At 40.7% G+C, this 12,663-nt stretch overlaps 4 protein-coding genes across 4 annotated transcripts; 3 read left to right on the top strand and 1 right to left on the bottom strand.

Annotated features, from left to right (window-relative positions):
- Positions 1–567: 567 nt before the first annotated feature.
- On the top strand, positions 568–3,853 carry Cbr-nfi-1 (the record flags this gene model as incomplete). The annotated part of the gene is made up of 14 exons (XM_002630501.1): positions 568–597; positions 926–1,177; positions 1,223–1,303; positions 1,359–1,457; positions 1,505–1,636; positions 1,682–1,991; positions 2,036–2,270; positions 2,322–2,608; positions 2,656–2,781; positions 2,824–2,965; positions 3,014–3,300; positions 3,349–3,493; positions 3,545–3,641; positions 3,686–3,853. The coding sequence occupies 14 exons, from the start codon at positions 568–570 to the stop codon at positions 3,851–3,853; spliced, it is 2,391 nt and encodes a 796-aa protein (XP_002630547.1).
- Positions 3,854–5,889: 2,036 nt separating this feature from the next.
- Cbr-rol-8 lies at positions 5,890–7,009 on the top strand (the record flags this gene model as incomplete). Its single annotated transcript, XM_002630502.1, has 3 exons — positions 5,890–6,057; positions 6,138–6,933; positions 6,984–7,009. The coding sequence occupies 3 exons, from the start codon at positions 5,890–5,892 to the stop codon at positions 7,007–7,009; spliced, it is 990 nt and encodes a 329-aa protein (XP_002630548.1).
- Positions 7,010–10,042: 3,033 nt separating this feature from the next.
- On the bottom strand, positions 10,043–10,219 carry CBG25542 (the record flags this gene model as incomplete). Its single annotated transcript, XM_045242183.1, has 1 exon — positions 10,043–10,219. One exon carries the CDS (start codon positions 10,217–10,219, stop codon positions 10,043–10,045), a length of 177 nt encoding a protein of 58 aa, XP_045099355.1.
- A 50-nt stretch (positions 10,220–10,269) lies between these two features.
- On the top strand, positions 10,270–12,550 carry Cbr-tph-1 (the record flags this gene model as incomplete). Its single annotated transcript, XM_045242182.1, has 10 exons — positions 10,270–10,355; positions 10,617–10,716; positions 10,762–11,113; positions 11,161–11,264; positions 11,309–11,376; positions 11,429–11,518; positions 11,567–11,851; positions 11,898–12,024; positions 12,073–12,341; positions 12,391–12,550. The coding sequence occupies 10 exons, from the start codon at positions 10,270–10,272 to the stop codon at positions 12,548–12,550; spliced, it is 1,641 nt and encodes a 546-aa protein (XP_045095018.1).
- Between the last annotated feature and the right edge of the window lie 113 nt (positions 12,551–12,663).

Here is a 12,663-nt window from a genome sequence, read left to right as displayed (position 1 = left end):
TTGAGAATTTTTCTTGTGAACAACAAAAAATCGCTATTTTCTTGAACAGTAAAATACTCTTGGAAACAAGTATTTATATATTCTGTCCGCGAACGATTTCTGCCTGGTGACCGCTGGACTAGTTTTCCCTCAGCCGGCCGCCTACTTCTGCTCTATTCTCCCCCTTTTACCGTCGTTTGATTCACAGGGTTTTCCTACCTTCTGTGCTTGTAAAATTGGACACACATGGAAAAAATTAAGAAAAATGTTGAGTTTGCATTACAGTCAAATCTTGTCAATCCTAACAAGTTCCAAAGCACTAAATTAGTCCATTCGTCAACAAGATAACAACAAGATAAATTGCAGAAATTTTCCTGCTCGATTTTAGCTTGTATTGCATTGGCAATGACCTCAATATTAAGATAAACTTCTCCCATCGTTATTCCAACTTTATCCTTTCAAATTCGTTCAAATTATCCTATCCTCCCTTGTTGCTTTTATTGATTTTGAAACTATTACAGAATGCAGTTCATCTGAGCTTATCATCAAAAGTCGCTCTGAGATTGCGATTTTATGTTCAGAGGAAAAATGAGAAAGCACATGGATCCCCATTTAAAGGTATTGGCTGTTAAATTAATTAAAATATCACCCGAATTCACAAGTTTGCAAGTTCTTTTTCTATATCCGCCGGCATATTGATTGCTTTGCTGACTTTATCCAACAGACGGTAATATGCGCTTATGCGAACCTGAACAACACCTGAATAGTTGACTAGAGCTATAGGTTTCAAGTATAAACTCCTCAAATTGGCGATTCTTAGGTCCTAGTCATAATGTTTCACATAATTTTCATTTTATTAAACACCAAGCAAAAAACCAAAGTTTTTCAATAATTATATTGTTTTGCTTTCCCTAAGCAAAAAAAAAATATTCTGAATCAGTTTCAGGTGGATGTGAATGCTTCTAGTGGATCGTCGGCCAACGCTGCTTCGACATCAGATGCCGAAGTGTCAACGCCGCCTCAACCCACAATGCCACCGCCTTCCAACAACTGGAATCGAATTAATTCCCCAGATGCAGTGAGTCCCAGACCGAATGAAGTCAAATGCTACAGTCCCTACCCCCAGGAAGACGGACCGTTCGTGGAACAGTGTTTACCATACGTTCGAGCGAGTGCTTATAATTGGTTCCATCTACAGGTAAGTAAGCATGATAATGTTAGAAATAAATAAATAAAATTACAGGCGGCAAAACGAAAGCATCCGAAAGATCACGAAAAACGGATGAATGCAGATGAAGAGAACAAGAAGCTGGCTGAATTACAGGTAAAATAAAGAACCCAGAAAACGTATAACTCACCCGAATAAGTTGGAATTACAGAACGATTCTGACGATGCGAAAGTAGTATGGGCGTCGAGGCTGCTCAACAAGCTTCGCAAAGATATTCGTGCTGATTACAAGGACGCATTCATTTCAGTTGTATGTTTAGATCCCATTTTTGTTAATTTCAAACTAACGTGTTACAGGTTTCTGGAATCGAGCCCGACAAATGCGTTCTCACTGTTCCAGATCAAAGAGGCAAAATGCGGCGCATTGATATCCTGCGCCAGTCTGACAAAGTATGGCGGCTAGACCTTGTTACTATAATTTTGTTCAAGGTAAATTTTCGCGATTCTATTTTTGTTGAAACCAACACATTGCAGGGAATACCTCTCGAAAGTACCGATGGTGAAAGGTTGGAGAGAGTTGAAACCTGCTCGAATCCGTTATGTATCAACCCGTTTCATTTATCGATTTCTGTTCGCGGATTGGATATTTTCATGGCAACATATCTGAAGGATGTGAACACCAAAATTACATACAATGCCATACCGCCGGATATTCACGCGATGATAAAGCAAGAGCCTGGCGAGCCATTAACCTCTGCAGCCCATATGTGGGGTCCGAATGCAGATTCTTCTGACCCTATCGTGCTTTCCTATGATCCAATAAAAGCATGCCATACATATTTTGGTGAGCGATCCTTCTGAGAATTGGAATACATTTATTTTTTTCAGGTGGTCGAGCTACTCTTCAACAACCTAATTCTTACGCTAACTTAGAGAATAAAAACGCTATCGACAATAACTATTTCGATCCAAAGCGCTCAGTCTTGTGTCTGCCACCTCCTCCACCACTGATTACCACAGAATTACCTACTGATGAACTGCCTACTGATAATCAGCCTCTGGAAATTTGCGAAGATTCAAACGATGTTCCCTCGAAAAACTCAGATGATTCGCCGAATTCCAGGTGAGTATATATTGACTTGCGATGAACAGTTTTTCAATACATTAATTTCAGCACCAATCAAGAAGTCACGAGTATAAACAGCAATCAGGAATATAAAGAGCGATTGATGCTCGGGCAAAATAGCTCGATTTGGCAGCCTCAAGGAAACTATAATCTCGGCGGCAATAGGACCAACAGACAGGAGAACCAAATCGCGGACTATCAAAGTCAAGAACCAATAAATCATGTTTATCGTACAACGAAGCCGGTCCGACGAATCAGAGTTAACGCCGGAACTCATGGAGATGTCGGAGTGTTAGTGGTTGATGAGAGAAATCATCCCGATCCTCAAACTCACGGTAAGTTACTCAACATTTCGATATTTCTCAGAAGTCGTTATTTACAGCTCAAAACATAGTAAACGCTCTGACATCTATTTGCACAACACCAACTCAATCCGGAAGAAAACGAACGCATACTGGTGTCCAGAGCCCGTACGAATTTTTGAATCGTAGCTCTGATTTGCTTGACAGTATGTTTTATCTCCGAAATCCGTAATGCTTTACTTTATCAGGTATTCTAGACGGTAATGGAACGGGAAGTGATGTGTCACCACCACACGCAGCAGTATCCAATTTGATTAGTCGAGAAAGTAACGGTTTCATGGGTAGTCCAACGAAATTCACAACAGCCAGAGGAGATACGACAAGTTTTAGGTTTGCTCTTATTGTTTAGGAAGAACTTTTGTCAACTTTTGTTTCCAGCAAAATATTACAAAAGATAGAAGAGAAGCATGGTCAACAGCTACTTCAAAATCAACCATCAACCAGTGGAGCTCCTCCGGTAAAAATGACGTCCAGTCCAGTCGAAGCTGGCTCTGTAAGATTAGTTGCTCCAATTGCTTTGAAACCAACTATGATGTCGATGTCTGGTTGCAATTCAATCGTCGTTTCACCAATCACAACACCTCGAATAACTCCTTTCCGTGGATTAGAAGACGATTCTTTGATCAACGCACTCGGCCTTGCAAACAGCAACGACGGCTCACTACGTTAGTTCAACCGAAAGTATGCTGATAATTATTTGTTTTAAGTTCCAGACGAAAACTTCCTGCAGCATTTCATCGAGTCCAACTCTCGATCTCCGTTGCTAAACGGTCCTTCCTCCTTTTCAGCTCTCGCAATGGGTAATATGGGAAGAGTTGGAAATCCTCAACACGTTCGGCCTGAGAGTTCTACTAGCAAGTAAGTTTTGTTTCAATACGGTATGATAACACCCGGAAGCTTGTTATTCAGCGGATCAAACTCTCTGAGAACAGCAATGGGACTCATCGCTCCGCCAACCATCTCTCTCACAGTTTCACAGCCGACAACTATACCAGCTCTTCATCAGGTATAACAATGAATGATTTATAGTTGTTCACTCAAATATTTTAGCTGCGAATGGGCGTCGTGGTTCCCTCCGCATGTTCTCCGTCATCATCAAACTCCTCGTTGGAAGAAGAAGCCGCGAATCAAGCTCCGATCTCGAATGCACCGATAGATCCCAACGCTCCGAAACTGCCAACAGACTTTTCGCAAGCTCTTCGCGACGAGAAAAAATAATTTCTGTTCACTTAGTCATCCAAATTTAGTTATTTTTCTCCTGCGCGTCTTAGCATCTCGCAATCTAGTTGTTATTTTGTACTTTAACTAATGTTTCTTCTATTTTCAGTGTTTTCTTTCTCTACGTCTGTGACGTCTTAACCTATTTCAATGTATCTTTTTAAAAGTTTTTTTCCTGAAACCTAAACCCCACAAAGAAAATCATCTCTTTACGGGACACTTCCTTCCCTCTTCTCTTTGCTTTCCATATTACACTATTTTGCTTTTTTTTTTTGAGATCATCTGTGAGCTGGAATCCCCATTCAAAACGTTGTAGTTATGCACAATTTCATACCATCAAAAATCGTCAATCTTCCCAGTGCTTTTCCCCCTTTTTTAAACTGTATTATTTTCACACCTCATTTTCTCCAATTTGCATTTTTTGGTTGATTTAGTGGTTCGTTCGAGGTTTATTCTCATCTTTATCATAAAACTCTAGTTTTCTGAAACCTTTAACACATCGTCAAAAACAAAGTCATATCACATATCGTTAGTGGTATAGGATAGTACTGGACGAAAGAAATAGGTTTATCGGGGAAGTGAAACTTGTTTATCATCTATCCTGGAAACGAGGAACGCGCAACGACGACGACGAAAAATGATAACAGCTTACCAGTTAATCAAGTGACATACTTATCCAATTATAATGGATGATAAGAGAGATAGGCTGGATAGTGAGATAAGAGAGTGATAATATAATTTAGAGACGCAGAAGCAGCACAAGAATTTCAGACATTTGCAAATTACAGATTTTCAGAAAAGAGCAATGAAATTGAAAGAGATAGACTTTGAAGCCAAAAGATCTTAGAAAAGAAAGAACGCCCGATTGCATTCATAAAGGTGAGGACGACCGCTGTACGCAGAGTGACATTAAGCGTTGTACACCGTCACGGTAGAATGCATCCCTAGCTACAAAAAACCTACGAAAAATCTCCTGTCCCCCCACCTTTAATACTAAACAAGACTATTATTCTGGCACAAAAAAATCGAGCTGGGGACGAGAAACCTCGGTGGCCTTAGCCGAGGGTCTCACAACAACAACTACCGTAATCTAACTTGTTTTTTACTGATTTCAGTCGATTTTTCTGTAATTTTTATCCAAAAAGTCTAAACAGATCGTCTGAAAACGCACGAAAATCGAATAATAAATTCGGGAAACAAAAATATTTTCCGGTTACGGTAGTTATGGTTGTGGGACCTTCGGCCACGAGTTTCTTGTCTGTAAAACCTTTATCAGAAAGGCCCTTCAATTAGAGGGAGCTCTTCTATTTTTTCCAGAAAATGTTGATAGAAAATCGTTCAAAATTCATAAAAATCCATCAATTTTTACCGAAATTGAGCGGATTTTTTAGCAAAAAAAAAGAGTTTTTGAACAAATTTCTGTGGACGCTTGGATTTTTCAGAATATTTTTCACTGAAAAGGTACAAAAAATTTCAATTTCAACCAACACATTTTGAAGGAGGCCCTTCTATCTTTCCAAGCCCCTCTCGGAGGACCCTTCTATTAGAGGAACTCTCCATTCAGAGGGGCTCTTCTAATACAGGTTTTATGGTATATTCATGCACCCAAGTAATAGTTCAGAAGGAATATTGGCTTTTCTGTCAGAAATATGACTTGCCAACGATTTCAAATCTATCCGGTTTATCTGACAACTTATGTGAGAACCTAAACCAAGTTGACCTATCCAAAATCATTTGAACTTTTACCTTCCCTCTCATCATTCCACTCCTCCCTCACACTTTCAATTCCACACTCATTGCCAGGTGTATACGGATCTCGGGTATCCTTTTATTCACTCTCTTCCCAGGTTTGAATCGGTTATCGCCTCTTCTCCTGGGCGCCCAGCGCCACCACCGACTTTTGCCTGTATTTTTTGAGAGAGACACAGATATAGAGGCGGGACTTGACGACGCAGTTATCCAGTTCTTCGGCGACGACTACAAAAGGCGCGGAAGGGAAACGAGCAGAAGATCCGATCGGCCTCATACAAGCAGATATGGACGTCAAAGAGACAGAAGAGCAACGGCAAATGCGACGCATCGCTTTTGTTGCCGTCGTCGTTTCGACTGCCGCAGTTATCGCTTCAGTTGTGACACTTCCAATGCTTTACAATTATGTTCAGTCGTTCCAATCTCATCTTATGGTTGAAACCGACTATTGCAAGGTAATCATTTCATTTAATTTTTTTGTTAGAATTTCATTCATCTCTCATCTCGTTCTCACATTCACATTTTTTCTCTTTAGGCTCGTTCTCGTGATATGTGGCTCGAGATGACTGCTCTTCAAGCTGGAAAGGGAATGGGACACCGTATGAAGAGAGCTTGGCTCTTCGGACAATGGATCCCAGAGACCTCTGCTGGTGGAGGTGGTTCCGGAGGAAACAACTACGGATCCGGAGCATCTAATGGTGGCGGAAGCAGCGCCAACACTGCCGGATACGGTGGCTATGGAGCCGCTGTTAATGCCGAGCCAGCCGCTGTTTGCTGTACTTGCAACCAGGGGGCTGCTGGACCACCAGGACCAGAAGGACCACCAGGAAACGACGGAAAGGATGGAAGAAACGGAAACGACGGAAAGAACGGAAGAGACGCCGAGGTTCTCCCAGCACCAGCTTCTGAGCCATGCATTATCTGCCCAGTTGGAGCACCAGGACCAATGGGAGCTATGGGACCAAAGGGACCACCAGGACCAAAGGGATCTCCAGGAGAGCCACCACAAGACGGAAAGTCTGGAGACGATGGAATGGCTGGACAGCCAGGACCAATTGGAAGACCAGGACGCGACGGAATGAAGGGAGCGCCAGGAGCCGCTGGACGCCTCATTCCGGTGCCGGGACCACAAGGACCACCAGGAAAGCCAGGACCAATCGGACCTCCAGGACCGAAAGGAAACCCAGGACCAGACGGACAATCCTACCAAGGACCACCAGGACCACCTGGAGATTCCGGAACTCCAGGACACGAGGGTCGTCCAGGACCAAACGGACCAGCTGGACCACCAGGAGACAACGGAGAGAAGGGAGACTGCGGACATTGCCCACGTAAGATATACCATTTTTTGGTTTCCGAAATCACAACCTATTATTTTCAGCACCACGTACCCCACCAGGCTATTAATCGCCATCCAAGTCATGATCAATTTCGCCCGTTTCGGGTGTCTTTTTTTCGTATCAAAAATAAACTTTTTCGCAATAATGTCTTCTCTTGGTTTCTTATTGTCTTTTTGTGTCTAAAAAGCTGGACGACACATTTCGGATAAAGGAATGTGCGCGTATCCGGGCAAAGCAAGAAGCAGCAGCAGCAAAAATCGAAATCCAGCTGTTGCTACCAAGTTTTCTTTTTCCTCCTCACTTTTTTTCCTCGTCTTCTTCTTCTTCGTGCCTCCTTATCTTCTCATCGAACACGGATAATCAGTTTTGGAATAAGGCGCCGCGGCGCAAGTCGTTAAAGGAGGAAGTTGGGAAGAAGATATGGGGAAAAAGAAGAGACAAAAAACTCGACAACGGGAAAGAAGAGACAATGGAACGTAAATGAGTATCTTGATGTAGTCCGGGAACCACCGCAAATGAGGTGCGGACGACAATGATAAAAGAATGCAGAAGAACGGAAGAAGAAGGAGAAGCTGAAGCAAATGGATTGGGGAAGAAATACTACAGTAGGAACCTTCAATTTATATAAAGATAAAGAGAAAGAAACGAGGGGGGGGGGGAGATGGGATAGCATTACATATGTAATGTAGGGAATAAAGCTGATTTCATTGCCGCAGATCCTACGAGAGAAGTTCTGGAAAGAAAGATTTTTGATTTTTCAAATGCTAAAATAAATATATCGAAAAGTTTAAACTGATAAAATATTTTATTTTATGATGAACGTTTTGTTAGTTAACATTTTTTGATACTTCTCACTGAAACTGAGAAAACTTGGCTTGAATTTGATGAGTAGAGGCAACTCTATAGTTTCACCGTATTTCCTAAGCCGAAACCCATCCAACACAATTTCATTTATCTTGATTCCTGTGGAAAATGTCTAACATTCGTCAATTTTTAAACATAATATCCCCAATCATTACTAATAACAAACACCAAATTCTGTACGTGAGGATGTGTGTCGCGTGACTGTTGACCTACTCAACGTTAACCGATTGAGCTGGAGTTTAGACGGATGAATCGGAAATTTTTATGAGATGCTGCCCGACCCATTTTATTTTCAAAATTTTGTTTCTGACGTCTTCTGGAGACGTTTTTCTTCTCTTCCAGTACAAATCTTCAATAAAATTATTGGAGTAATTTTCACGTCGTCGTCTAACCGCCCAGTATTTTTCTCATCCACGTTAGCTTTGAAAAAGAGGAAAAGTTTGGAAAAATAGCTTTCAGTATGGGTTTTGAAGTTTGAAGGGAAAGGACTGGAATAGCTGAAAAATGAGAATGATGAAGAAAACGTGCTTTCAGGATTCTTTGAATTTTCTAGACTTTAAACTTGAACCTTAATTTCTCTGAATTTACGAATTTGGCAAAATATAAATTGTTGAGATTATGAATTTAAAAATTTGAGTTTTGAAAAATTTCGGTTTTTTTGAAATTCGGTCTTTGAATTCCAAGAATATGAGTGTTTTCGAATGTCCGAACTTCTGATTTTGCAAATGCAAAAACATTTTGGAACTTCAGAAATTCTCAAACCTTAAACTTTGGAAAGCAGAAATTTCAGAATTTGACAGTTATAGAAATATGGGTTTAAGAATATTCAAATTCAGAAAATCAAATTCATGAATCCCTAAGTTTCTGGATTTCCGACTTTCCAAATTTCTAATTTCGAATTTCATGCATTTCTGATTATCCGAATTTCTCGGTTTCTATGACTTTTTACAATGCTTTTTACTGCAAACTTTAGAATTTCCGAATTTTCGTAACTTTGAATTTTGTTAAATATCGATTTCCAAATTTCGTAGTTCGAGACTATAAAATTCGAATTTTTTACAATTCCGAAGTTCTGAATTTCCGGGCTTTAGATTTTTTGATTTGAAGAAATTTCAGAAGTATTGAACCTTCAAATGAATATCTACATTTCTGAATCGAAGAAAATGAAAATATCAGTTTGAGCTTTGAGAAAAGGAGGGTGAGAATTGGGAATTTCAGAAGTTTTCTATCGGATGTTGTTTTTGTTTCATCACAGCTTCCATAGCTTAGGTATATTTCAAAAAAGTCAAAATCTTTTTCATTTGATTCCGGGTATTGTAAGCGGGAGCCAGACGGTTTATCCCCGAAGGGGCGTAAACCGTCTGGTACTGTATTAATTGTCAACTTTTTGATATCTTTCACAGGAACCGAGATAATTGAGATCAACGTTGACGGCTGGGGTAAACTTTTATCAGAGCAAATATGATACCGTAAAACCTGTAATAACTTTTCATTTTGAAACTTTTCACTTTGAGGCAGTTTATCTCGGTTACTGTAAAAATATAAACATACTGTCTACTGATAAGAGGATTGAGCTCAAACTTGACAGTATGGGGGCCCTTCTACTACAGGTTTCACGGTATATGCTATGATTATCTTTTTCCAAACGGAGTGTTTGAAATACTCTATACGGTTAACCAGAGGTTCCAGAACCATGTAAAAATTTTGTGAAATCTGTCAGAATCTACCGTTTTTTTTCTAACAGAAGCCCACCCTATACGTTGAGCCCAATTATCTCGGTTCCTATGAGAGATATCAAAAGTTTGTCAACTGCTAAAATACTGCTGATATCACGATAAACATTTTATCAGTTTAAATACGGTAACTTTTCAATAACCAATATAACGTTTTAGAAGGAGTTTCAGTTTCTGTAGCTTCCTGTGTTCTCTCATGTTTTCACATCAGTTAATGTGAGTATCTCACGTCATTTTGTATGACGGTACCTTCAAGCTTCCGACTACCGTAGCCCCGTCCCTTCCTCCCACTTTCGTATAGTTTCAAGAATCGTCTGAAGTGAGTCCTTGATGACTTTTCGCCCATTTTTCTTTTTTCGAAATCTCGTCTCAAATCTGACATCACTCTCATCTCCTCGCCTTTTTCTTCCCATCATCACAAGCGGCTCATTTATTTTCCCACGGAAACCATGACAGCCGAAATAAATCGAGTGGCGCCTTATTTTCTGAAGACTTCATTTTCTTCATTTCATGCCCCAACGGATATTGGATTGTGTGGTGGCATAGTATAATACGTGCCGATTTTCAGAAGGCCATTTGATATCCGAAAGGAGAAAGGAGGAGGTGTCTGTTTGCGCTTTGTGCATAATAGAACAATCAATCAGGCAGCCAGAGAGACCTCCTTCGCCTGGAGAGCCCATCTCATCTCACCATTTTCGTTCGTTTTAGGTTGCATTGGTATCTCCTTCATATGGACACGTTGTTTCAGATGGCGTCGGCAATGAAGTTTCAGTACTACTCGAAGAAGGCCGTTGGAAAGACAATGTCCAACAGTGTGTGAGTTAATGAGTTATTTATTTGGGGATTAATTTCATTAATTTTTTAAATTATTTTTTAATTTTTTGAAGAAGGTATACCGTATTTCCTCAGATAGAAGCCTGCCCGAACCGTTAACTTTGATCTCATTTATCTCGATTTCTGTGAAAGACATAAAAAGCTATCAACTGATGAACTATTTTTGATATTATGATAAACATTTCCCCCATTCGCCTAATTCCATTCGATTTGAACTTTTCTTTTTCAAATCATCTTTTTCAGCTCCATTTCCAGTGACAACCGCATGGAAGATTTCAAGAGAAGATTCCGTCGCAGTGGATCTCTCGGAATCCCATTTGTTCCAGAGGAAGACGTCAAGCAAGTTAGTTTCCCTCTCCTAAATTTCAGATATTTAGCCTTGTAATAGCTCTTCACTCCGGCTCGCACTATTCGCAAAGAAGCTTCAATTCGCGAGGGAGACGAGGAAGATGGTGTTCAAGTTCTCACAATCATCGTCAAATCGAGTCGTGTCTCTGAGGATATCGCTAAAATGATCGCGAATCTTCCGGATCAGACACGTATCAAGCATCTGGAGACCCGTGACTGCCAAGATGGTAGTACTACCACTATGGATGTACTTTTGGAGATTGAGCTATTCCATTACGGAAAGCAAGAGGCTATTGATCTGATGAGATTGAATGGACTCGATGTCCACGAAGTCTCTTTCACTATTCGTCCAACTGCAATCAAGGAGCAATACACTGAACCAGGATCTGATGGTATTTCAGAATATTTGAAAATAATTTTTTGAGGAAGAATATTCCAGATGCCACTACTGGATCCGAATGGTTTCCTAAAAGTATTTACGACTTGGATATTTGTGCCAAGAGAGTCATCATGTATGGGGCTGGTCTCGATGCTGACCATCCCGTAAGATCCCTCAACCCTGAAAAGTTGCAAAATTCGAATTTCAGGGATTCAAAGACAAGGAGTATCGGGAGCGTCGCATGATGTTTGGCGAACTCGCTCTCCAATATAAACAGTAATCTTATGATCTTTCTTGAACATTTAGATAACATCTTTGTTGTTTACAGTGGCGAGCCGATTCCCAGAATTGAATATACAGATTCTGAGAGAAAAACATGGGGTGTTATTTACAGAAAGTTGCGCGAATTGCACAAGAAGTGAGATTTCGTGTGAAAATTTTCGATTGAATTGATGTTTGATTTCAGATATGCATGCAAGCAGTTTCTTGACAATTTCGACCTCCTGGAGAGACATTGTGGATATTCGGAAAACAATATTCCCCAATTGGAAGATATCTGCAAGTTCCTGAAAGGTTTTTCAAGAAGTTTAGGACCAAACGAATCACTATTTTCAGCCAAAACTGGATTTCGTGTCCGCCCAGTAGCTGGATATCTTTCGGCTCGTGATTTCTTGGCTGGATTGGCCTATCGCGTTTTCTTCTGTACCCAATACGTCCGTCATCATGCTGATCCATTCTACACTCCGGAACCGTAGGGACCTTCTAGAATCAGCGCCATTGATATTCTTGAATTATAGAGACACGGTCCACGAACTGATGGGTCACATGGCTCTCTTCGCAGACCCAGACTTTGCTCAATTCTCGCAAGAGATTGGATTGGCTTCATTGGGAGCCTCTGAGGAGGACTTGAAGAAGCTCGCTACGGTATCTTACTTCGATGGAAGTGAATTAAATCTTTAATTGATTTTTAAGCTCTACTTCTTCTCGATTGAGTTTGGATTATCTTCTGATGACGCGGCTGACTCCCCAATGAAGGAACATGGATCAAACAATGAAAGATTCAAAGTCTACGGAGCTGGTCTTCTCAGCAGCGCAGGAGAATTGCAACATGCTGTCGAGGGAAGTGCCACAATCATTCGCTTTGATCCGGACCGTGTTGTCGAACAGGAATGTCTAATTACCACCTTCCAATCTGCCTATTTCTACACTAGAAACTTCGAAGAGGCTCAACAGAAGCTCAGGTGATGAGTCAGCTTTTAAGGGATCATAGTTCTAAACAAATTGTTCCAGAATGTTCACAAACAACATGAAGCGTCCGTTCATTGTTCGCTACAACCCATACACTGAAAGCGTCGAAGTCCTCAACAACTCTCGTTCCATAATGTTGGCTGTGAACTCCCTCCGTTCAGACATCAATTTGCTTGCTGGAGCCCTTCACTACATTCTATAAATCTATTTCCGATCTTCTACGCTCTTTGATTTCTGCTTCTTCGCTTCGCTTCTCTCCTATTTCAGTATTTTCTATTTCTATTCTCACAGAGCACACTCATTACTAAATTATTC

The sequence above is a fragment of the Caenorhabditis briggsae genome (assembly GCF_000004555.2).
Source record: "Caenorhabditis briggsae complete genome, chrII, whole genome shotgun sequence".
NCBI lineage: Eukaryota > Metazoa > Nematoda > Chromadorea > Rhabditida > Rhabditidae > Caenorhabditis > Caenorhabditis briggsae.
Note: the sequence above shows the minus strand (reverse complement) of the source record. Positions and strands in the feature narration are given on the sequence as shown.